This window comes from Trichosurus vulpecula, chromosome 5 (assembly GCF_011100635.1).
Source record: "Trichosurus vulpecula isolate mTriVul1 chromosome 5, mTriVul1.pri, whole genome shotgun sequence".
In the NCBI taxonomy this organism is placed as follows: Eukaryota; Metazoa; Chordata; class Mammalia; order Diprotodontia; family Phalangeridae; genus Trichosurus; species Trichosurus vulpecula.
The window spans coordinates 229,715,214-229,741,478 of record NC_050577.1 but is presented as its reverse complement, the minus strand read 5'-3'; the positions used below and the strand labels follow the sequence as shown (position 1 = coordinate 229,741,478).

General features: G+C 36.0%; 1 protein-coding gene across 1 annotated transcript; it reads left to right on the top strand.

Moving 5' to 3' along the window:
- Window positions 1-2,857: 2,857 nt before the first annotated feature.
- On the top strand, window positions 2,858-22,420 carry NTS (neurotensin). The gene is made up of 4 exons (XM_036761991.1): window positions 2,858-2,930; window positions 5,910-5,971; window positions 14,761-14,982; window positions 22,268-22,420. Exons 1-4 carry the CDS (start codon window positions 2,858-2,860, stop codon window positions 22,418-22,420), a joined length of 510 nt encoding a protein of 169 aa, XP_036617886.1.
- Window positions 22,421-26,265: the final 3,845 nt, after the last annotated feature.

Below are 26,265 nucleotides of genomic sequence, written 5' to 3'. Positions count from 1 at the left end.
ACATTTATTAGCTCTATGATTTTGATCAAATCACAGCCTCTCTAAACTGTAGTTTGCTGATCTGTAAAATAAAGATAATTGGACCCAATGATCTCTGAGCCACATTGGAGGTTAAATACATGAACATAAGGGAAAAGATGGGGAGGATACTGGGCACAGAATCACAATTTTGACTATGACTTAAAAAACCTAACAATAAACAATGTTTTTTACTTGGTTCTGTCACTGTTTTGCATTTTGGTGGTTCTTTTTTTTTTTCCTTCTGAAATCGATAAAGAAGTTTCACCTCTGTCTCTGCCTCTCAAACTTCTTTAGCAATTTCATATATATATCTATATATATATATATATAGATATATATGTGTGTGTGTGTGTGTGTGTGTGTGTGTGTGTATGTATACACATATTTGTTTCTTTTTTAAAATCACTATTTTTCTTTTTTTATATAATTTTCTTTGAGAAAACATCTGTCAACACAGCACATGGAATTTTCATTGATTGCAAAAGTTTGCATTGAAGACATACTAGGAATCATACCTACTCTTCCTTTTTTTTAAAAAAATTATCATTATTAGTTTTCTAGCAGGTGTGCATATTTCGCACAATAGTATTTGAATGAAGACAGAGAAAACGAAAACAATTTTAAAAAATGCAAAGCACATTTGCTGCTGTCTTGATTCCACCAAAGAAATTATTTCCTAATGATCTTGTGATAGGAAAAGAAAAATAGACAAAATCCATAGGCTTCTAGCACTTGCAGGCAGATTTGTGGCATGGGAAGCTTTATGAAACTTCCATGGCGCCCCCTGATGGAAGCAAAGAGGTACTTACACCTTTTCACAAAGAATTAAGTTCACCCACCATTCACTTACATCAGACTGGCCCCTTGCTTCCTCCTTTTGGTCCTTTATTTCTGGACAATTCCCTATACTTATGAGTGATATCACACATTTGAGCGGTCGATGCATTTCTTAAATATATGCAATGTAAAGATGTTGCTTATTGAAGCAGCTGTGAAACATATAATGTTCATCTCTTCTCTTTGAATTCAGGGAAAGGGGAAGAAATTTGTGGCAATTTTCCTGTGTGCCATTGAAGGTAAATCAATTTTCACTCTCTTGAAAATTGAGTATTTTGGATTTTGTTTACTATAACAATTAAGGCACTGAAACTGTATTTCCTATTTAGCTCCCTAAGACACCCTTTCTAAGGAGGAACACTGAATTTTCTCTTACCTGATGCATTCAGCCACAGAATATTCTCCCTCTTCTCATCCCTCTCCCCACCCTATGAAATACTCAAAGGAAAAAACCAAAAAGAAAAAAGAGACTCTCATAAAAAGGCAGTTTGAGCAATTTTCTTCCGAGAACTGCATGTGACTGTCATTGCTGTAGTGGTAAAAAAAAAAAAAGTGAAAGATTTCTGTTAGAAAAGTGACTCTTGGGAATAGTGTGTATATTGGACTGTCACCTTTCCAGAGGTAAAGACCCACTTTCTCCAGGTAAAAAAGGGGGTGATGGGAAGGAGAAGAAGTTCATTAAAAGGTTGATTCAAGAAAGGATAGCACAGAGACAGAGGATGAAGGATACCCATTCTTATTCAAGGTAAGAGTTAGTTAAAACTGGTTAACAACAGGGGAGATGCCAAAGGAAGGGCATAAGCAATTTAATTAAAAAGGAGGAGGGGCCAATATTGATCAGAATTTACTGGGATCCTAAACATAATATATATTCTACCTATCTACCTAAATGTACCGTATTTGTATTTAGGAGACTTTCTCGGCAGATAAAATCTGCTTTCCAAGATATTCAACTAGAATTCAGGAACTTGGATCAGCGAATCATCCTTTCAGAGGAACAACCATTTCCCTGATCATATAAATCAAACTGGAGAAAAGTCCACTCACTATTGAGACTATGATCTCTACTGAATATAACTTCGCACTTGTTTACTTTTCCTGAGTGGATTTGCATTCTATGTTGTTAGGTTATCTGGGTAGGAAAGTGAGGGAAAATATATTGGGAAAAGATGATTCAAAACAAGAGAAATTCATAAAAATCAAGGCTAAAAATCATGCATTCTTTTTTTTTCTCTCAATTCCCTTTCTCCTAATATAGCTGAATTTTGCCTCAGCTCAGCTCAATCTGTACATTTGGTATCGTGCTCTGTCCATCTAACACCTTCTATTTTTCCTCTGATTTCCCCAACCTATGATATTAAAAATACTAAAATCCAGAGAGTAATTGATCAAAATTTCTGATTTTCAAGCACGTCTTTTAATTATTTCTGGCACTGCTAACATTAAATAAATAAAGTCACTGACTTCTGTAGTATCTCTGCTTGGAGATTAGTACTGAAAACTAGGGACTTCAGGACCAGTGATCTCCCAAGAGAAAAATGAAAACTTCTTGTAGAGGACAATAATAGGTGGAACAGAGGTGCCAAATTGCTGGCAGGTTTCCTGCCTGGGGGTCCAGTTGGCCCTATGTGGCAGTAGATTTGAATGGCTACTGAGTGCATCAGAAATGTAAAGCAATACAATTAGTGAATAGCATCAGTCTCACTCAAGGTTCATCTGTGGAGGAGGAGAGGGGAGGCAGAGGGGGAGGGGCAGGAGGAAGTGTAAAGGGAAGGGGGGAGGAATCAAAGGAGGGCATTTCACCAAGAGATAATCCCTGTATATTTGTGACATCATCTCACTGCTTATGTATATATAGGGAATCGTCCAGAGCTCCCCTCATGGTTCAGTCACTTTCAAAGTCAGCTGAAAGCAATAGGAAAAGAGAGAGACACTCATTTGCAGCTTCACTCGCTCTCTCTAATATTTATGGACTTTACTTACTAGGAGGCTAAAAAGGATGATGGCAGGAATGAAAATTCAACTCTTCTGCATGATGTTTCTGGCTTTTACTTCCCAGAGTCTGTGCTCAGGTAAGCTCAGTTTCTCTTTGCTAAATGAGAAATAATCCATTTTATAAAATTATTATTTTCTACAATCTATGCTAATGCAGCCATAGAGAATTTTTAACTTATTCTGGTTTTTGGCACATATGGGTATATAGTGTAAATGCCTGCTTAATTTATCTATGAAGACAGGGAAGGGACATAAGTATTTTCTTTAAAAATCTGCAAAGCTGGTGCCAGTCTGATAGATGAAAATACTGCCCGACACTTTTTGAAACTCCAGCACTGAAAGGATAAGGCTAAATCAGGCTATTTTTTTGTCCAATTGAGAGTGCAGAGGTAGTACCTGTCAAGCCAAGAAGGCATTCATCATTAAATTAAGATACTTAAATACCATCCTCATTCATGCTTTTAGCTTTTCTCTCCTTTATGATTGGCAAGAGGCAAAAATGTTCAATACACACTAGTGAATATGTGGATAATAGTGAAAGTTAATTTGTGATTACCAGGAATGATTATTGCATCTTATATGAGAGACATAAATTTTGATCCCTATGACACATAACAACATATATTAAAAATTTGAGCAATATTCATAGAACATTAGAGAATTTTTTTTAAAAAAAGCGTTTTTCTATTTGCCTTGGGAGGCTCTAAAAGCACATCAGGGAAAAATCAGTAGCCCTATTTTTTTTTAGTAGAAAGAATAAAGCTGATATATTCTTATGCATTTGGGAGTAGAGACAACAGGAAAGACATTGCTGGTTGCATGTTACTTTAGAACCCTCTCATGGAAGGTAAGTTTGTAATAGAGAATGGCCCTTTAAAGCTTTGCCTAGTCAAAGATGCTTGCAGAGGTAAAGCTTGAAAAAGAACTGAGAAAGCAGATGTCAATTCCAGACATTTCTAGCAATAGGATATTGCCACATAGTTATGTGGGATGAAAGACATAGTTAAATTATATTTGAAAGGATTGGTTATTACTTAAACACTTTGCCCATTAAATCTAAAGCAGTCTTCTGAGATGAACCATAATTTATAGTTTCAAGCATAGACCATCCGAAGATGGCTCATGGCATTCAAAAGCACATATTTTCCAATATTAGGTTTTTTTCTCCTACACATCTCATAGGCAAAAAGCTTATGACATCTAACTTCCTCTCTATGTTAATCTTCTTCCTGCATTTTAGAGATTACTATAACAGAAAACACATAAAGATGTTTTAAAAAGAAATATTTTATTTATTCATACACATTTTGAGAATGGTGATTTAACACTTATAGAAGAAAATGAGTCTAATTTAATAAAGCTTTATTTTTTGATATGACGCTCTCATTCTTACCACATAGTTATATGTGATGAAAGATGCAGTAAAACTATCTTTGAAAGGGATAGCTGTTGCTTAATTAAGCACTTGGTCCAGGACATCTTAAACTACCTTCTACAATGATTCCTGATTTATGGGTTTTAGTGATTGACCATTTAAAGGTGGTTTATGGCATTTGTTTTTATATTCTTTAGGGGGAAAAAAAAACAAACACTACTGTAAAATATGGTCCCTGAGGGAAAGCAATCCTGTCTCCTTGGAAAAGTGACACCTCCTAGTAAAGCCTGTTAAATTGTTTATCCAAGCTTAATGCATCTGTTCAGCCCTTTTGTGTATATATGAGGAGATAAAAGGTCTCAGTCATTTATTCACTGAATCTAGCTTGTCTTAAAATGAAAACATGAGACAGTGTTGATGAATTAGTGTAGTAAGTTATTTTTTATTAGAGCTCTGTCAGTTTATTCAAAAGAGGTCAATTAACCTGTTTAAATGTTCTTTATTAAAAAAATCCATGAGAGCATAGAGCAGTTATCATAAGGGCTATAGAAATTAGTTTTCCAGTCCATGTTAGGAATTTTCAGACATTTTTTCCCTAATTTCATATGAGGATAGACCTTCATTTTCTAATTCAATGTGCCCATTACCACTTCATTGAAGGATAAAACCAATTGCTTCAGAATGTTTACTCAAGTCTAAAATAATATCTGAATCCAGAAAAGTTGTAGTACCTTTTGCTCAAAGGGTCAGTGAAAGGTTGTTGGCTGTTGTCAACAGACTATTGACTGGACTGTGTTCTAATTGTAAGACTTTCTCTTGGACTCATACATCATGCATTTTTAAATCGTATGATTTAGAGGTGAGGCAGCACATGTGGCCAGCATATTAACAGTCAAAATGCAGGTGGAATCAGAGCACCTGGGTTCAGATTCCAGCACTGCCACTGTAATACTTATGTGACCCTGGACTAGACATTTGACCTTATAGGCCCCTGTCTCCTTTTTTATAAAATAAAGCTTTGGACTAGCTGACCACTTAGATCATTCCAGCCCTAGATCTCTGATACTATGACCCCTTTAAAATGAATAATGATAGTATACAGATATGGCTTACATGCCTGGTAAGGATCAAATATAGGGCTGTATTTCCAGGAAAACTGAAATATACAGTATCTATGAACCAAGTATATACCATATGGAAGATAGAGAAATTACTTAGAGAAATGGTTACAATTCAATGCCTTATTTAACATGCAGATTTTTAAAAATAAGTTTTGACTAATCTAGATGCCAATTATCTTGAAAAGATAATTTTAACTGCTTGTTCTTTCTATCTCTCTGACTCTATGTCTCTATGTCTGTCTCTCTGTATGTCTCTGACTCTGCATTTTTATCTATGTCTGACTGTGAATCTCCATCTCTGTGTGTGTCTCTATCTCTCTGTCTCTGGCTGTGTTTTAATCTCTCTCTCTTTTTCTGCCTTACTACCCATTTCTGTCTATCTTTCTCTGTATCTGTCTCTCTCATATTTAGAGAAGAAATTCAATTCCTGCTTAAATCTTGGCCTTTTAATATCAAACCAAGCCAAAACTTTCTAAGATGATGATGGAACCTGTATGATCTGGTTAATTAATATTTGATAATAAACATGTGTGTGTGTTTTTTTTAATTTTTCCCTTCAGATTCAGAAGAGGAAATGAAAGCACTGGAAGCAGATTTATTGACCAATATGTACACATCAAAGGTAATTCTCTTTTCTTTCCTCCAGTCAATGGCTACTGAACATAGGTCCTTTCATTATGAACATGGTCACCCTTTCGAATGGTAATCACTTCCAGGCTAGACCTAAAAGTTCATTTTGAAGCATTTCCTTTTTCTGAAAGATTTTGCTTGAGTTCAAAGGAAGTGTAAAGGTGTTGACGTGACACAATGAAGACTAGCATGACTCTCACTCATCAGAGTGTTGTTTTAATTAAATGGTTACATTTGATTTCATGAGAAAGATGTAAAATCACTGAAGGAAAAATGTGTTTCCACCCTTATTAGATTAGGTTTGATGAAAGGTTTATTGACCTCAATTTAAATGCTCAAACAAAAAGTAACTGGACAGTTTTTAGATTGTATAAGGGAAACAGCAAAGGGCTTACATATCTGCAGAATAAAAGATGGTGAACAATGGGAGGAGACAACATGGCAGAGTGAAATGGCCATTGAATGGAGAGTAAGGAGACCTACAATGCCAGCACTGTGTCTCTATCACTAACTGGCCATTCAACAACAGTTCAGGTCATATGTGCTTGGCCTTCTTGTTTACAAATTGGTGGAGCTCAACTGGAAATGTTTGTTCGTAGGTTTCTTAGGATCTTCTTGAAGGGACTTTAAAGGTCATTGAGTGTATTGAATTGGTGACAGATGAGAAGATGACATGAGAAGACTGAGACCCAAAGAGGAAAGGGAGCTTGCCCAAGTTACACAGGTAGACAGAGTCAGAATTTGAACTCAATAGATCATTCATCTAGAATCGAAAAGGATCTAAGAGGCCATCTAGTATAAACATAGTCATTTTGAAGGTGAGGGAACTGAGATCTAGGGGAGGATAAGTGACCTATCCAAAGTTACCCAGAGAGGAAATAGAAGTCAATAATCAAAACCAGATTCTCTGATTTTATACTGCTCTTTCCACAGTCTCTTCTAGATTAGTCAATTGACAAACCTCCTGAATGTCATGTCAGTGCCTGGTACACAGTAAGAACTTAATAAATGCTTCTCCAAAGATTAATGCATGAGGACCTATGCTACTTCTAAGTGATGAATATTATTTATGCTAAATATATTATTAAATCTTATTTAAGTCACCTAACTTACACAGTGTGGGGCCTGGTGTCAATAAGAGCTGTGTTCAAATCAGACCTCAGCCTAGTTGTGTGACCCGGGCAAATCATTTATTAAAATCTATTTGCCTCAGTTTCTTTATCTGTAAAATGATAATGATCATGGCACCTACATCCTAGGGTTGCTGTAAGGATCAAACGAGATAGTATTTCTTTTTTTTTAATTGAATTTTATTTTACCAGAACACAAATACAAGATAAAGAAAAAAAAACAAAAATATATCATAAACTTAAATATTGAAACCTAAATATAAAGTAAAAAAGAAAAAAAAGCATGTCACATGCATAGCAGAACATAGGAGAGGATTCAAAATATGTAACAATACATTTTCACTTCAAAACAGCCTATATGATAAATAATACACCTTGTGTTGAGAATTGTCCATCTTTTCTTTGCTTCCTTGTGTTCTTGAGACAGTATTTCTAAAGTACTTAGCACAGTGCCTGATGTATAATAAGCACTATATAAATATTAGCTATGATTTATTATTATTAATGCTAAGTATATTAAATAAGAACAATTATGTACTTAAATAATTTGTTGTGCTATTAGTGAGCCGCCCAATGCTGAGTGTTGCTTGTTCTTGAGCTTATTCCAGTATACCATTATAGAACCCAAGACCACTGGTGTTTCCTGTGGGCCTGACATATTTGAGTAAGAAAGGGAATTCATTTCAAGCAATTATTAAGTACCTTCTCTATTTTTTGAGGGGGAGAGTCAATAGGTTCATAAAGCACATATATAAATATGTGTGTATATATGCATATACACATATAAAGAGTATATATATATGTATGTGTATCTGTATGTATATATACACAGATACATATATACATTATACATACATACATGCACACATCAATCACATAAATATATGTTTATGAATATATGTATATATATATACATATACATGTATGTATATGTGTATTTGTGTGTGTATTGTAGTGCAAGGACAACTGAGGCAAGAGGGACAAGTATTAACTGGGTTCAGGTAGTAATCATTGAGATTTCCTGTAGAAGATGGTGCCAGATCAGAACTAATCAAACAGCATTTATTAAGTACTTACTATATATCAGTGCTAAGTACAAAAGCCCCTGCCCTGTAAGAGTTTATATTGAAGGATAAAATGGTGCATTTGAATCAGTGCTTGCTTAGTCTATGGGAACCTGAGCACAGCAAAACTGATTTCTGGACTATATGCAGACAAACACCTAATGATTAATATCCATCCAAGGAGGCCAAAATCAACATTAACAAAACAGTAATTCTCAATATTGTGTAACAAGATGGATTTGGTCATGAGGGTTGCTTATGGTCAAAACCAAAGGAATGCTTTTGATACTAAGGGACCTAAGAGATAACCCTGACTGAATTCTGAGACCAAAGCAGGTAGGACTCTGGAGTGCTGACTCAACGCTAATATTATTCTTTGTGGGGGGATCAAGGAGGGAGTACCATCCAAATATTGGGCCCATAGTCCATTCAAGATTATCTCTCAGGTCTCTTGGTGCCAAAAGCACTCAGGAGGTGAAATTCAGTGTTTGAAAGGCTAGATACTTTTCAAACAAATACTAATAGTAAATAATCACTAGCATTTATATAGTGTGTTAAGTTTTTCAAAGCACTTTGCGATATTATCTCATTTAACTTCACAATAATCCTGGGAGATATGCACTAGGATTATCCCCATTTTACAGGTGAGGAAACTGAGACAAATGAAGGTTAAATGTCTTGCCCAGGGTTATCTAGTTAGTGTCAGGATTCACACAGGATTTTCTAACATTCTCTGCACCACATAGGTGAGTGTTTGGTATCTGTCAAATCTCTTCATTTCATCTGAGTCCTTGACTTCATAAGCAGAACATTTCTCCAACTTAAAGATGATCAATTGTTCATTCCTTTGGACCTTCTCAGAGAAACTCAACTGAAATCTGTCAGAGACAACTAGTGAATATAAATATCTGGACTGGATCTAACTGACATGAATAGATACATTCAGAGGAATGTTTCCACTTAGCTCAATGTTCTTCTACTGAATTCCTTATAGTGTGTGATACTGATCTGGCAGTAGGCTGAATGGTGGAGGGATTTGACTAGATAGTCTCTGAAGACATTTCCTTTCTAGCTCTAAACCCAAGACACTCTGATATTGAGGAAGGCTGGTGGTAACACTGCATGGGACTGTCATTGCTGTGGTGGATAGAGCTCTGGCCATGGAGTCAGGAAGACCTGAGTTCAAATCTGACCTCAGATATTGACTATTTGTATGACTAGATCCTCAGCAAGTCACTGAACCTGTTGGATTCAGCTTCCCCATCTATAAAATGGGAATAATGATAATAGCATCTATCTTCTAGATGGGATAAAATACTGTTTATAAAGACCTATTTATAAAGAACCTTAAAATGCTATATAAATACTAGATATTCATTATGATTATGATTTATCACTTAGCTTCTTCTTTAGTGGAGCATATTAGTCTGGGAATCAAAGAATGGAGAATAAGTCATTTCACCTCTTTGGACCTCAGTTTCTTTACCTGTAAAAGGAGAAGGTTGAATTATATGACTTCAAAAATCCATTATAAGTAAGCTTCTTGAGGATACGAGCTTTGCTACCCCTACCTTTTGTATCCCTAGAAACTACCAAAGTCATATAACAGGGAGGTAATAAATGAAATGAATTGAATGTAATACGATGTCTAAATCTAAATTACTATGAATTTTTTTCTATTTTTTTCTTTTTTTCTATTTCTGTTTTTCTATAGAATATTTAGTATCTTAGTGATCACATGATTGAACCCTTTCATTTTATTGATCAAGAAACCTTTATTTTTTACCAATATTACTTGGTATTACATGGAACTATCCCTCCAAGAAAATGGACACTGGCCATGTTAGTTTTCATATGGTGTAGACTTAATTTTGGATTTAAAGAGTTATTTTGTTATTGTTGTGGTTGTATTATTTTTTTGTTTTATTTTTGGGTTTCAGGCAAACCTGTGGCTAAAAAGATTCCTAATTCCATATTTGAACAAGCATAAAAAGCAACATTAAATATATTCCTTCAGGAAAATTTTGACAAATATCAAAATTATCTCTGTTCCATGTTTCTTGTTAACCTAAATTATAGCTCTGAATTGGCGTAATGTAAACCTTTTTTTTGGAGCAGGGGGGAAAGGTAGGTTTTCAATGTGTCTAATAAAAATTTGTAATTACAAAGGCATGCATCAATATTATGTAGTTGGAAAAAGAGGCCATATGCTGGCTCCATCCTGAGCAGGGAAATTAAAAAGAAACAAACACTTGTGTTAAAACAACGATAGTTAATAGGAGACATTAAAGTGGAAAGGGAGGTAAGGGAAGAAAACTCATTTTATATACCACAAAAGCCACCCTAGATATTTGAAAAAATAACTGAATGATTAGACTGATATTTTAAATCCAGAAAACAACTGTTTGACTTTCATGCAAATAGATATATAAGCCAGACATATTTAAGATCAAATTCAAGAAGACTGCCATTAAAATTTATATTTTCTTATTTTCAGGCAGCTCTTAGTGATTTAGGCATTTTTCAAAGGAATTAATTTCATTTTCAATATCTCCTATCCTTTCGAATTTATGAACATTGTATTCATGTCATCTGGGGGAAATAGAGTCTCATTAGACTGAGGGATGAGGTGTTAGAATAGAATGATGGTTAGTACAAAATATACTCTTTGTTACTTTACCCTTAGTGTGAAAAGGTGACCTAAAAGTACCACAAGGACTCTGAAAAAGTAAAAAGATGGTTAAAATAAGAGTTTTTCGAAATTGCTGACAACCAAATTCTTCCTAATATATTTTCCGTCCCCTCTACCCCATCATCTCCCCCATTTTGTACTAGAACTATCATTTCCCCACGTATCTGATATATACATACTTTATTACTGGTGTACTGAGAAAGTAAATTATTTGCCCACAATCATTCATCTAACATGTATCAGAGGCATAAAGTTCCCTAATCCAAGGCCAGCTTTCTATCCTCTATGATACCCTGTTTCTCATTCCCATTTTTGCTATTGTTGCTGTTCAGTCTTCTCAGTCAAGTCCAACTCTTCATGACCTCATTAGGGTTTTCTTGGCAAAGATATTGGAGTGGTTTACGAGTTCTATTCCCATTTTACAGAGGAAGAAACAGAGGCTAAGGGCTTCGTACAAGATCACAGGGTCAGTAGGTAATACAAAACCCAAGTCCTGTAATGCCCAGATGAGAGCACATTGGGTTATACTATTTAAATAACTGAATTCAAGAAACATTTATCAAGTGTCTACCAAGTGCCAGGAACTGCTGTTCCACTGCTAGAAGTGAAAAGAAAGAACAAAATGAAGCACTGCCTGGCCTCAAAGAGCTTCTATTCTATTAGAATGACAACCATTTGTCATCTCCATCTTGGCCATTTTTTAAGGTGCAAGGTAGACCTTCCAATACCAGGAATAATTTCATCTCCTCTAGAATATAGCCCTATCTGCATTCTGATCTTTCCTAATACAGCATATTTGATCTTAAGTATGTCTGGCTTATATATCTATTTGCATGAAAGTCAAACAGTTGTTTTCTAGATTTAAAATATCAGTGTAATCATTCAGTTATGTCTCTATGGAGGACAATTAAAATTAAAACTTTTTAAAAAATAGTTTGGAAAGGATAATTTTTTGATTTTTTGGGTTTTTTTAAAGCTCTGCTCATGGTTTTGTTTTGTTTTTGTTTTTTTTTGCTTTTGACACTGATTGCAGAGAAAAACTAAAAACCAACAAAATACATAATTAAAGATTAATGGGACCACCAACTAGACAGGGAGTTAAGCCACTTCCTTAGATAGCTTATTCATAGTATTTTTGAAGCTAGCTTCTATGGGAAGAACAAGGGTAGTTATTGTTGAATTTGATCACTGAAAGCACTTACAGCAGATAAGTATTGATCCTATAGAAAATGATGAGATCTCCTTTTATGGAGATAGTCTTTGTTTTTGTTGTCTTTGTTCAGTTGTGTCTGACTCTGGGATACAATTTTTTTTTTGGCAAAGATACTGGAGTAGTTTGCAATTTCTTTCTCCAGCTCATTTTACAGCTAAGGAAACTGAGGCAAACAGAGTTAAGTGAGTTGCTCAGGATCACATAGCTAGCTAGTAAGTGTCTGAGGCTGGATTTGAACTCAGGTCTTTCTGACTTCAGGCCTGGAGCTCTATCCACTGTGCTGCCTAGCCACCTCCAGTACCTAGCTGCCCCTGAGAGTCCTTCAGCTACCAGGGCTGTTCTTATACTGCCCTTAGCTTTTATCTATCATTATCATGGCAATAAAGTAGAATGAAACCTACCTGGGGGAATAGAAGATTCTCTTTTGCAATCATTGTATCCCCCAAATTATGCATAGCGTTTCGCCCATTGTGTGTGCTTAAGAAGTACTTGTTCAATTGAATCAAGTTGGGTTAATTCTTTAGATGTGGGACTAGAATGTACAGTGGAACATTTCAGAGTTTTTAATATTCCCTTAGTTCCTGGCTCTTTGAATTTTGTACACATATTCATTCTGCTGACCTTCTCGGCACTTCTCTTCTAAATACATGCTCTTATTACCTTCCAGAAGGTACAGAAAATGAGAGGCTGTCACTTTTTTAAAATGATGCATGAATTTGTAGTGGCTAAATAAAACAAAAACATCTATTTTTCTTATTGTGCTTTATCTGTTTTATAAGACCTAATTTCCTGAAGAAGCTCAGAGTGAGGATTTGTTTGTAGCATTACTGTTTATTCTGAAGGTAATTGACGATTGAGGAACACCCGTTGTACTCTTTTCATGTTTCTAATAGTATATTATATTAAAACGACAACAACATTTTACATAATTCCATATTATATCTCCTTCTCTACTAAGCTTTCTACAAGTCAGTGAGAATTGTTAATCCTGTCAATATTATTAATGGTTAATGAGCATAATTAATAGCATTCATACTTACTAATATTTTCATATTACTAATATTCATAGGATCATAAGATCAGGGGTGGACTGGGGAGGTCCCAGGTTGGGAAAATCTTTCTACCAATTCAGTCCCCAGCTTCTCTTCAGTTTCTGGTCTTAGGAAGTTGCCTTGAGTACTGAAAGTTTAAGGGGCCTATTCAGGGATACACAGTCAGGAAGTATCAGAGGCAGGGATTGATCCTGTGGGGGGGGGTCTTACTTCCTCCGAGGATGGTTCTCTATCTACCGTGCCATGCTGCTGTTGCTTGCAGGTGACCTCCTAGGGTCATAGGATTAGAGATTGTAGTTCAAGACTAAGGAATTACCTCAGAGTTCCAATCTCTTCCCTTTTTTATGAGTAGTGGATAGAGTGTTGGACTCAGAATCAGGAAGACCTGTGTTCTAAATTTAGATCTGATGCCTTCTTGTTGTATGTCCATGGTACATAAATAGTATTTAAATAGTGATTTAAGGCTTGCAGAAAACTTTACAAATATTATCTCACTTTATCCTTCAACAACGCTGAAAGGTAGGTGTTATTACCCCCCTTTTACAGATGTGTAAAGTGAGGCAGTTGGACATTAGGCAACTTGCCCAGGGTCACACAGCTAGCAAGCATCTGAAGCCAGATTTTTATTCAAGTCCTCCTGACTCCAGGCCCAGCCCTCTGTGTACTATGACTTTGCCTAGCTGTCCCTCAAGTCACTTAATCTCTCACTGGGCCTCAGTTTCCTCTTCTATAAATTGGGAATGACAGTATCTGTGGTACTTGACTTCTTAAGTTATTATGATGATCAAATGAGAATAAATGTGAAATGCTAATTTTTGTTGTTGTTGTTGGTTTTTTTTTAAGGGGGAAGGCAGGGCAATTAGGGTTAAGTGACTTGCCCAAGGTCACACAGCTAGTAAGTGTGTCAAGTGTCTGAGGCTGGATTTGAACTCAGGTCCTACTGACTCCAGGGCTGGTGCTCTACTCACTGTGCCACCTAGCTGCCCCGAAATGCTAATTTTTGCTGTTGCTATTGTTATATCATTAATTTGTTACTACTACTCTATTCTATTGAAAATACTCTAGAATCCTATATATAGGTCAGCTCTCTCCTTGGCCATTCCTCTTCATATTTCACAATATAGTTAATGATTTTGGCTTTCAGCGAATAATGACAGTCATTGGAATGACATTTTCCCCCTTCTTTTTATCTGAATATTAAAATGTAGCTGCCAAATGACTAATTGGCATTAAGTTTCTAAAATCTAAAAATAGACACATTTCAAAATATATTTTTATGTAATCACAACTTTAGAAAAATCTTCAAATAATATTTCATTAGAAATACTGCAGAAGATAAAATAATTAATCATTTCCTTGTTTAGCAACAGTTTTTGATCACTACCATATATCAGTGTCTTCATTAGTAAAATGAGGTTTCTGGCCTGAGAAGATGATTTTTGAGGTCCCTTCCAGCTCATTAGATGTGGTGACCCAACAGTTGTGGTTTTTAAACATGGAATCTAACATCAAAACAGTAGTTTGTTAAAATTTTCAATCTTGGTTCTATCACTGATTTACCCATTTCTCAGTTATAAACCCAATTTGAAGATGGAATCTTCAGTTTTGTATATTCTTTTGCCTATCATAGATCAGCAAAGCAAGATTTCCTCATTGGAAAGTGACCCTGATCAATGTGTGCAACCTTGTCAATAACTTAAACAGCCAAGCTGAAGAAACAGGGGAGACTGGTGAAGATGAGCTTGTTATGAGAAGGCAGTTCTCAACTTTAGATGGCTTTAACTTGGAAGCAATGCTGATGATCTACCAGCTCCAGAAAATCTGTCAGAGCAGAGCCTTTCAGCACTGGGAGGTAAGACACTAGTTTTTGTTAGACTGGTTCAATGCTGATTTCTATTGATTTTCCCCCAATCCTGACAAATGGCATAATAGCAAGACTCACAAATGTTGGAAATGAATGATGTAGGTTCCCAATTCTGGCAACTATTAAAGTCCTTTCAAATATCTGTGGTTGAGTAAAATACTTCCCTCCAAATTTAGAAGGAGGATATATTTTAGTGGAGATTTAATCCATATACATTTATTTAATTCACACTCAAGGAAGAACTTTTTTATATACAAGGAATCTTAAAAAGTTCAAGATATTTAGATTTTTGTCAAGAGCTATGTAACCATTCTTGGTCATCTATCATTAACTTCACAACTTGGAATGGTTTCAATAATATATTAGACTAGTACCATTTGAGTAGCTGTTAGTGCATATCAAAATAAGGTATCTCATTTCTACTGGGTATGAATTTCATTTGTTTTCAGCAACTCCCAACAACCCCACTACAACTCAATTATAAATATTACTCATTATTCAAAATTGCAAGGACATGTCTAAATCAGTATCTTCCAAAACAAACAGAATGGTACATTAATAAAACACATAATTACTCAACCAAAGACTGCATCTACCTTAGTGGTGAATACATCCCAGTTCCCATAGTTCAGAATGTTCAGACGAGGAGGTCAAGATAAGGGGAGAGCCAGAGTTGCTGCAAGGAAATATAATCATGGAGGAGTAGAAAGAGGACTTTTTAAAGTTTGATGCTTATTAAAAGAAAGGACTTAGAGGAGCAATAGTTGTTGTACCAGGAAATATAAATTTTCTCTATAAATTAGTGAACAAATAGTTGTAAAACATCAGTCTAGATAATTGTGTTTAATTATTCCTACATCCAATGTATCATTTGGAGATGTTAACCAGAAGATTTTGATTATAAAATATATTTACAATGATATGTTACCTTGTAATGTCATGCCCAGAACAAATCATTTGAAGATTAGAAACCTACTTAGCCATAGATAGAACAGTTTCCTTGCCTCATAGCATACCGAATATTGCCATAGTATATACAGCAAGAGATTTATTGTCATCAAGACCTGAGTTCAAATTCTACCTCAGATACTTTACTGTAATCCTGGGAAAAGTATCTAACCTCTCTGTGCCTCAGTTTCCACATGTATAAAATGGGAGTGATAATAATGCCTACCTCAAAAGGTGATTGTGATGCTCAAATGAGAATATATCTATATTTTATACATGCGTGTATGTGTGTGTATAGTATGTATATGTGTGTATGTTTTTCAAACCATCAAATGCTATACAAATGTTAGCTATGGTTATTCATATTATTATTATTCCTTCTATTCTGTGGATCTGTTCTGTGAACTTTACTTCAAAGATGCTAATGAATAATCTATCATGTAGGACTGCCTGATGTCCACTAAGGGAGTGAAGGGATTACTTTTGATATTTTAGCTAACCAAGAGGACTAGTTTGAGACTAGCTTGATGTCTTGGAAAGATATAGCATCAAAGTCCAGTAGAATGTAAGCCATTTGGTGATGGGAGTTGGCCCCCTCTCCCAGCCTAGCACATAAAGCTTTGTACACAGGGATAGATGGACATATGATTTCATTGCTGAAGTAGAGAACTCCCAGTGAGGATTTCCCTCTGCTAATGTAGATTAGCACCTTCCCCGAAACTTCTAGTTTTAATTGCCTTAGACATTGAGAGGATTAGCAGATTACCCAGGCTCACTGGGTCAGTATGTATGGGATGCAGATCTCGACCCAGTGTCTTCCTGGCTCTGAGAAAGGCTCCCTATAGTCTAAACCATGTTGCCTCTCACTCTCCACATAGGAAGTGCTTAATAAATATTTATTGAATTTATTTAAATGATGTGGGGAAATAAAATCCTGACAAGTAAAACAAATATTTTAAAATTCTTTCTATGGTGGGCTGGGGGAGGAGTAGAATGAAATAGTCTTTCAGATTGACAGCTGTAATGATTGTCCTTCATCTTTCATATCTGAGTTTTATGTTGATCATGGTATTCACAGTGAACTATCATTAGTAAATTTCCCAATCTGTCACAGAGAAAAAGAGGAAAGACATAGCAGGATGACTTTCAGTGTTGCCATTAAGGCGTACAGAACAGAGATTCTTAGGAAGAAAATCTGTAGACCTGACTAATTTTCATTTTGCCAATGAATTTAGTCATTCCTTGATTCAAAGCAATGTTCAATTTCCCTAGTCCCTTAAACAAAAGTGTTGCTTTTGCAAATCATGGGTGAAGGGCAGGGCTAGGGGATCCAGAACTATATTTTATTTTATTTTAATTGGAGGGGGGCAACTCCTAGTATTCTCTTAACCCTCTATAGATACAGACCAACATCTTCTCCAAAATGTATACTCTTAGGGAATTGTCTAGGGCACTGAGAAATTAGCTGACTTGCTTCTGATTCCACAGCCAATATGTGTCACAGCCAGGAAAAGAAGCCAGTGGGTCTTCCTAATTCCATGGCTCACCACTCTCTATTCTATGCCATACTATTGATGACAAAAGATAAGATTCTTGTGGGTACAACAAGCAAATGACAAGATAGAATTTTTTTTTCTGGCAAAGACTCCATCTTGCCCAAAAAAGATGAAAAAGAAGAGATGATTTGTCATATCAGACAAGAAAACAAATGCTGTGAAGTAGTAGCCTTTAAAAAAACACATTATTGAATAATTTAAAAATAAAATAATAATATTACATAAGGCATGGTGAAAGTAGTTATGGACTTTGTATAGAAAAACTAAAAATTTGGAAATAGTATTTTCTCATAGCACTTTTTTTTCCTCTCCTCCTTAAAGGGAGTAACAGCAGGTTGAATTCTATTGCTTCAAGATTTTATCCAGTTGTTGATAATCTTTTAAATTCTATCAAGTCATTTACTGACAATATAATGAACTCCGAATTTGACAGACATAAAAATGTTTGACTCAATCTCCTATTCTAAATTGAGCAAGCAACTGGAAATGTATTTTCTAAAATGCTTTTGAAAATTTTTATCTATAAAATATTGGAACATCATATCATCAGAATAAGTATTCAGAGTGCCTATAAGTATAAGCCATGCATGGTGGCCTTTTCCCATCAAGATTTAGTATGGAGATTCCAGAACTCTCTTGGGCTGCCCATTAATCATTGTAAAACTAGTATGCTTCAACCTCAGTTCATTGCTTCCAAGATAGGAACAGAGTGGCTAGTTAATAACCATGAATAGCATATGGGAAGAACAGCCTTTAGATGCTGAATTAATTTTCAGGATTTCTGAGTTGGGAAGTATGGTAGGTATTTCTGGGACAGCACCACCAACTGAGTACATTAAATGAAAGTTGTTTAAATTTTTAAAAGACTCACATTAATACGAGGATTAGAATACTTGGAGCAAAGGCTTAGAACACTTTTCATTTATTTGAACTGATTCAGCTCTCACTGATGAAGAACAGGAGAAGAGAGCAATTCTAGGCCCCTTGAATTATCACTGCTTACCAAAAGTTACATGTAATTACCATTGTTGAGCTAGGTCCAAACTGCTCTAGACTACCTAAATTGTTCTCTACCACTTTTATTAAACATCCATTCCTTCATTCAACACACATTTATTTATTTTGTTGTTTGTCTATTTATTTATTTATGAAGGCAGCTTGATGGTAGAGAACATAGAGTGTGGGACTTGGACCTGGGAAGACATGAGTTTAAATCTTGCTTCAGACATTTGTTAGCTATGTGATCTTAGCCAAGTCACTTGACCTCTGCTTTAGATTCTTCATCAGAGGAAAGGGGATTATAAAACATCTACCTCACAGGGTTACTGTAAGGATCAAATAAATCAATATATGTAAAGTTCTTTGCAAACAAAGGACTATTTAAATGCTTACTACTACTATCTCTACCATTACTATCACTACTACTACTACTACCACCACCACTACCACCACCACTACTAGTATGCTTACTATATTGCATAAGAATTAAATTATGTACTAGAATAATTAAGATAATGTACAAAATACTGTTCTAGAATTTATTACTTGTTTTGGAGAATACTTAATAAGATCTGGTAAAAACACATTTTCCTGGATTTTTATAGTGGATAGAAGGGGATAGAAAGGAAGGGGTAGGGAGAAATGCCACATAGATTTCCAAAATTTAAAGAGCAGTTGTAATGTGGGAAAACTAGTGGGAAAAGCAATGTAATTCACATGAGAAAAGAACCAGCAAGAAAAACCAAAGAATGAGATGTTTTTATTTTTTAAAAAAGCATGAACTATGAATACTGAGCAAAGTGACGAGAGTTCCTAATGTAATAAAGTAGATTTGAATTCACAGGCATCACTGTGACATGGTAAGATGTGACTAATGACCAGAATGAAATTCCATAAGGGTATATACTTTATTCAAGAGAAACCATAGATAAATTTATCAGTTGGAATATCATCGTACATTCAGAAGATACAGACATATGAGAAAACACAGGAACCTGAAAAGCAAGTTGGATTGAAAACATTTGGGTGAGGATAAATGGAGAGAGAAATGGAAGTGATATTTTTATCAAAATATTTCTCAATACCCTTAGATAGAAGGGGAAATTTTATGAGTAGTTTATGAAACGCCATATACCTGATGTGGAGGCATGATTCAGAAGCAATTAGGGACTTCAACTCTCTTGACATCTGCTGGAGGTTAACCCCTACCCTGCTAACAGCAGGAAAGGTAAAAAAAAGTATTACTTTATCTCCTATTTCAAATGGATGTATATGGGAGAACTGCTATTCTGAACCTATTTCTCATCATCAAAGAATGATTTTTTTCTGTAATGAACTCAGCATCAACCTTGGCAGCAGGTGACAAATTTATTATGAAGTTGGAGACAGAGAAGAAATCAGAAATAAATTGATGTGCATTTTACATTTGGAGAGAAGTGATTTAAAATGGTTCAGAGAAAGGATGTAGCATCCAATGGTCTAATATTTTTGATGCATGGGAGACACCATGAAAAAGAATTCCCATGATGAAGGAAACATAGGACATTGCCTATATGGTTAAATGGGAACTTATTAAGTAACCTTTTTTTTTAATGAGACAGATGAAGATGAGTACAAAACTTTGCACAGTCTTATAAGAATTGTGTCTGAAATACTAACATTCAGAATGGCCTGAAATTTGAGATTGAAAACTTGGGATCTTAGAAAATTGATCTTTAATTGCGTTGGGGACAAGATCAGAATAAAAGAGATAGATAGAATGATTGTTCAGGGAGAATGGAATATTGGTAATGGATGAGAGTGAGAAGGACGAACCACTCAAAACTTATTTTCCTTGTTTTCTTTCCAAGGAGGATGATCTTTGGACTGGGGATGATAGAACAAAAATGATTAACAGGGAGATGAAACCGAAGATAAATGAGGAGATGGTAAGGGAGAACCTGGCTGCCCTCGATGAGTTTAAATCACCATGACTAGACAAATAACATCTTAGGGTATTGTTAGGAACTGGCAGGTGTGATTATAGTTATCATGAAAAAAATCCTGTTAAATAGATGGGGCTTCCAAAGACTTAAAAAGGGATGAGTAAATGGTCTACAAAGCAGAAAACAGGGAGTTTGATTTTGATTCTTGACAAATTTCTATAATATTCAATTAAATGAATGAAAATAATGTATTCAGAAGCCAGCAATGATCATTAAAAAACAAACAAATGTAGCTTCATTAAGAATAGGCCATACCTGACTGAATTTTTTACCTCATTTATTCTCCCTCTCCTCAGACTAAATATTCTCGATTTTTTTTGCTGGGTCAAGAGCATGCTAAGAGGGATACTACAAATCTGTGGAATTCCATTCCATTCAATTCACATGAAGTTGTCAGAATTATCAAACATTTATTGGTTTCAAAGCACTGTCCTAGATCCTGGGAATACAGGGATCCTGGGGATGATGACCCCGTCCTCAAGAATCTTAGGTTCTGCTGGAGGGTAATAATACGTACACAGAGAGGTCACGTATGGAAACATGAAGTAGACCTTGCCTGGAACGCATAGCACATATGAGATAACTGGAAGCTAAGGAGACATCAGTTTTGACAGGAGAAAAAAAAACCAAAACCAACAGCAAAACCCGTGTTCTGCTAGTGACATGAGACATGCCTTATTGAACATATACTCAATATAATAAACATTTATTCAGGGACTATAACACCTGCTTGATATATTGTCTTAGATGTCTAGCATACCAATAAAAAAGAGAAAAAGTCCTGCACTGAGGAAGTATTATCCATTTTCCTCATTCTTATTCCAACTTCCCTGACCAATTTACTTTTTTTTTCTAGATCAATCCCAGAGATGTGAATCTAGAATGATTTGGAGTGATCATAGGAATCTGAGTTCCAGGATGTCCTAAAATATTGTGGTTACTCTAGGGAAAAACAAAAGCTTAGGCTTATTCTTGGATCTCTTAATTACATTGGATTGGCCTTAAAATAAAATAAACCCCCAGATTATTTCCGTAACTGATCCATGCAATGGAAAACTATAGAAGTTCATGCCTTTTCATTTTTTGTCCATGGGATGGCTTTCTAGTCTTGCCAGAAACTGACTAGGGTTCTGAATGGTTGGAAGACAAGTCCTTGTGCTTCATTCTCTTCTGTATTGGAGTAGTCACCTAAACTGAAAAATGAAAACCACTCTGAGAATCTTTGGGATGTACTGAGTGTGTCTCTGATGTACATGAGCTACATAGAACTCATCATGAAGTACTAGGGTAATGGGTCTAGTGGAAAGAATACTGCCATCAAGAGTTTTGTTTTCCTGTCCTTCCTGCCCCTCTACCCCAGTCATGTGACCTTGAATCAAGCCTTTTAACTTCTTTGTTTCCTTAGCTATAAAAGTGGGGTTATTTTGAGGGGCAAATATGATAATATTAATAATAATTAACATTGATATAGATCTTTAACATTTGAAAAAATGCTTTATGATTGTTATTTCACTTTTTCCTTGCAAGAACCCTGAGAGGTAGGTGCTATCTTTATCCCCATTTTACAGGTGAAGAAACTGAGAAAAGCAGAGATAAAAGTGACAGGGTAGGGTAATACAACCAGTGTCTGAGGTCAGATTTGAACTCAGGCCCTTCTGATTCATTCCAGGTCTAGCACTCTCTCCACTAAATGAAAGGAGTTTATGAACTATGAAGTGGTATGTTAAGTGTAAGGAATTATAATGATCCTATCCCTGATTCATTCAGATTCTGTATGTATTACAGCTACTCCAAGAAGATGTTCTTGATTCTGGAAATCTGAACCGTGAGAAAGAAGAAGTAATGAAGAGGAAAACCCCTTATATCCTGAAGCGGCAACTCCATGTGAATAAAGCCAGAAGACCCTACATACTCAAAAGGAGTTCTTCCTACTATTGAGAAGGGGGGAAATATCTAATTTAGTTTATGAGTAACTGTGGTTCATGGTTCTTTTAATTAAACATACAAGCATATCAGTGTGAAAATTATGTGACAAAAGAACAGAATCGTTTTTGTCTCTTCTGCAATTGTGGTTTCTTGAATGTGATTTTTTTAAAATCAAAAGAATTGGATAGAAAACATTCCAAATAAATTTCATTTCTAAGCATGATGTATTGTGTATAACAAAAGCTATTAAATATTAGTGACAACATTCTATTTTGTGATTTCACAGGAAAACCATTTGAATTATTGAAATTAATCATTGAAAATATTTTATATAAGTTATACAAAATTACTTCCAGTGTTGTAGTGAAATCCTTTGGCTTATACTTGGGCCTTGAGGTAAAGCTTAGGGCATATACGCCATTGATAGCCAAGTAAGCCAGGATAGCTGATAAAAATAATGAATGCTTTAGTGAAGAGAGAGTAAAATTCACTCTTCCTTGTACTCAATTTGAATCTGCAAGGTGCATAGATAGGGAATGGTGGTCTTAGAGAAAGAAGACTCAGGAAAATTCCTGAATAATTATTAATAATTATTTATATTTCAATGAATGATCTTTTGATTAAAAAAGTTTTCTGGAAAAGATACTTTGTAGGTAATAAAGTGAATCAAGTCATCAGATCCACAAGTCTCAGAGAAGCTTCGTTAAAGCAGTTCTTCATTCCAACCCCTCCTCTTTCCTATTCCATGACCCTGTCCAATCACTGGCATCTGAACTTTGTTTGGGGGGTTGGAGGGGGGAGGTAATGTAGGTACTGGTCCTTTTGATCGGATCGCATTGTTTGGAGCCTAGAGTTTAGAAGTGATAGGAGATCAAAAACAGTAACTGACGAAGTAGTTCTGAGATGTGTCTGTACTACACAGCCCTTCACAAAACGCCATGGGGGTTATAGAATATTGTGGACTCAAGAGTTAGAACAATTCTTTCTTAATGAGATCCCTTTGTAGCAGAGAGAACTTTTTTTTTTTTTCGTGGCGCGCGGGGGGAGCCGGGAGGAGCTGGAACTCTCTGGCTTTGCCCTGGGCGGGCAACAAAAGCCTCACCTCAATCTCCCTTCCCTTAGGGAGTCAGCTGCTGCTGTTCCTAATTAGAGAGGCGCTCAAACCCTGCTTTACCCAGGTAATCTCAATAATAAATTACCGGAATGCTCACCCCATTATATTGTCAAGTTCACGTGAAATGGAGCTGTTTTCTTCTTGACTGCCATTTCGAAAGAAAAACTACCGTGCTAATGGCTCTAAAATGGGACTTGCTGCGCAGTGCAAAAAGTCTGATTTCTGGCTCTCTGCTTCTATGTCTCTGCCTTTGCGTCTCTGTCTCTGTGTCTCTCTGTCTCTCTCTCCCTCTCCCTCTCTCTCTCCTTTTCTCCCTTGCTTCTTCTCTCTTCTTCCCTCCCTCCTTCACCTCTCTCTCCCTCTTCCTCTGTATCCCCTTTTCCTTTTTCTCTGTCTCCTATTTTTGCTTATGTTTACTTGAATTAGTCTCTGTCTTCCATAATCTCCTGAAATAGCAGGTATTAGAATAAATTAAGAAAACCTTATACTTTTTCTAGGTGACAGCACACATTTTCTAGTATGATCCTTACAACAACCTCAGGTGGTAGGAGAGAAAGGCATTGCTATTACAATTTTAAGAATCACGGAATTGAAGTTCAGAGAGAATAAATGTCTTCAGTGGTCACCCAATTCATAAAGAAAAGAGTTAGAACTAAAACTCAGGTTTCTGACTCCAAGACCAGGCTTTCCCCTTCCGCCTCTCATAGGGGACGGGATAGAGATAGGATCTTTTTTCATATAATTTTATTGCTATGGGCCAATGGTTCTCATACTTTTCCAAAGTAGAAGAATCCCTTCAGTTTAAACAAACATTTGTAGAACCCTTGTAGCAAAATCCTCTAAAATGATTTTTAAATGTCTATTAACAAATAACACAGCATTATTTTAAAAAAAAATTCCTTAGTGTGTTTCGAAGTTTCTTGTAGCTTACTTTGAGAAATATTGTTTGAGGGAATTCACAAATGAGGGAACTCTCTCTACCGATGAAGTATCAGAGTTACCCAGAACACCAAGAGGTGAAATGGCTTCCCAGCATCATGACAACCATTCTAAGGTGGAGGTAATACTTGAATCCATGACTCAAAGTCCGACTCTCTCTCACTATGCTCTACTTCCCCTCATTCCTATATTACAATACTAAATTTCTCTGGTCTAGTCCTGAGATTTTATAGGTATAGTATGCCCACAGTGAGGAATTTCGTCTACCAAGCCAGAATGGAAATTTATCTGCTATTTATAGATACTGAGAGTTGTTTGGGGCATGGTCAGTCACATAGAGTGGGCTATGCTAAATCTTTCTACAGAAAATGCTTCTCAAAAAAAAGTTGTTTTCTCTTCCTCCCACACTCCCTTTGAAAATCAATCAACCAATCAATAAACATTTATTAAGCACGTGCCAGGAACTGTTCTAATCTCTAGGGATACAAACTCTGCCCTCAAGAAGTCTACAATCTAATGGAAAAGACTAAATGTAAACAAAGCTAATTGTACACTGGATAAATAGGAAATGACCAAGAGCAAGCTTTAGATTTAGGAGGGGTTGAAAAGGCTTGCTCTAGTGGGATTATAATGGGTCTCTAAAGGAAGTAAGGGAGTTCAACCAGGCCTGGGGAACAGCTAGCAAAAATGCCTGGGGATGGAGTCTCTTGTTTATCCTACAAGCAGGAGGGCAGGGTCACTGGATCAAAGAGTGTAAGTCAGGAAGTAAGGTATAAGAAGACCAGAAAGGTAGGTGGGAACTAAATTATGAAGGATTTTGTATGCCAAACAGAGCATTTTGTATTTGGTCCTGGAGGCAATAGGAAGCCACGGGAGGTTATTGGGGGAGATGGGGAGTGATACAATCAGACCTGTGCTTTAGGAAAATCCTTTTACTGCTGAAAGTAGGATGGATTGGAGTAGGGAGAGACTTGAGACAGGCAGACCCACCATCAGGCTATTGTAATAATCCAGGTGTGAGGTGATGAGGGCTTGTACCAGACTGGGGACGAGAATGACAAAACCCTTGAAACAAACATGCATGATGTTAAGGGGCCCTCTGAACTTGTCTTCTTGAGCTGTAATATTGTTTTTGTTGTTGTTTTGGTTAACAATACTCAAGCAAAACAAATTCCCATATTGCCTGCATCTAAAAACATGTCTTATTCTTAAAGCAAATACTTCTACTGGCCTTCCCTCCAATATGTTTTAGACTTAGACTGTTGTGTTCTGGTGTGCTTGTAAACATTTAACAACCAGCTGTTTGGAGGGAAAAAAAAGTAAAAATGGGACACTTTTAAAGTTTAATCTGCAATATTAACACTTTTTCCATCCCTTTCTTAAGTTTAGACAATCGACAAAGCAATAAATCAAACCCTGATTTGTAGTATTTGCCCATTCCCAAGGTGTAAATACTCATGCTGAGAATTTAACCATAGGCACTCATGAGCTTGCTGGAGCAGGCTTCAGCATAACATTGCTTAGAACATTCAATCAATAACCAGATATTAATTACATGCTATGTGCTAGGCACTGTGCTAAGTGCTGGGTCTTCAACTACAGTGACTATATAAACAATTTCTACTAGAAATTGAATGGGAAAGTCAAGTACATACATGGAAATACAGCTTAATGGTAAAGAGAAAAACTACAAAGTCATTAAAAGAAGGTAGTTTGTGAGGGAGGGAACGAACAGTTGGCATCAGGAAAAGAGAAGACCATATTTTCCCAGTCCCTTAGATGGAGAGCCAGCCTCTTAATCAGG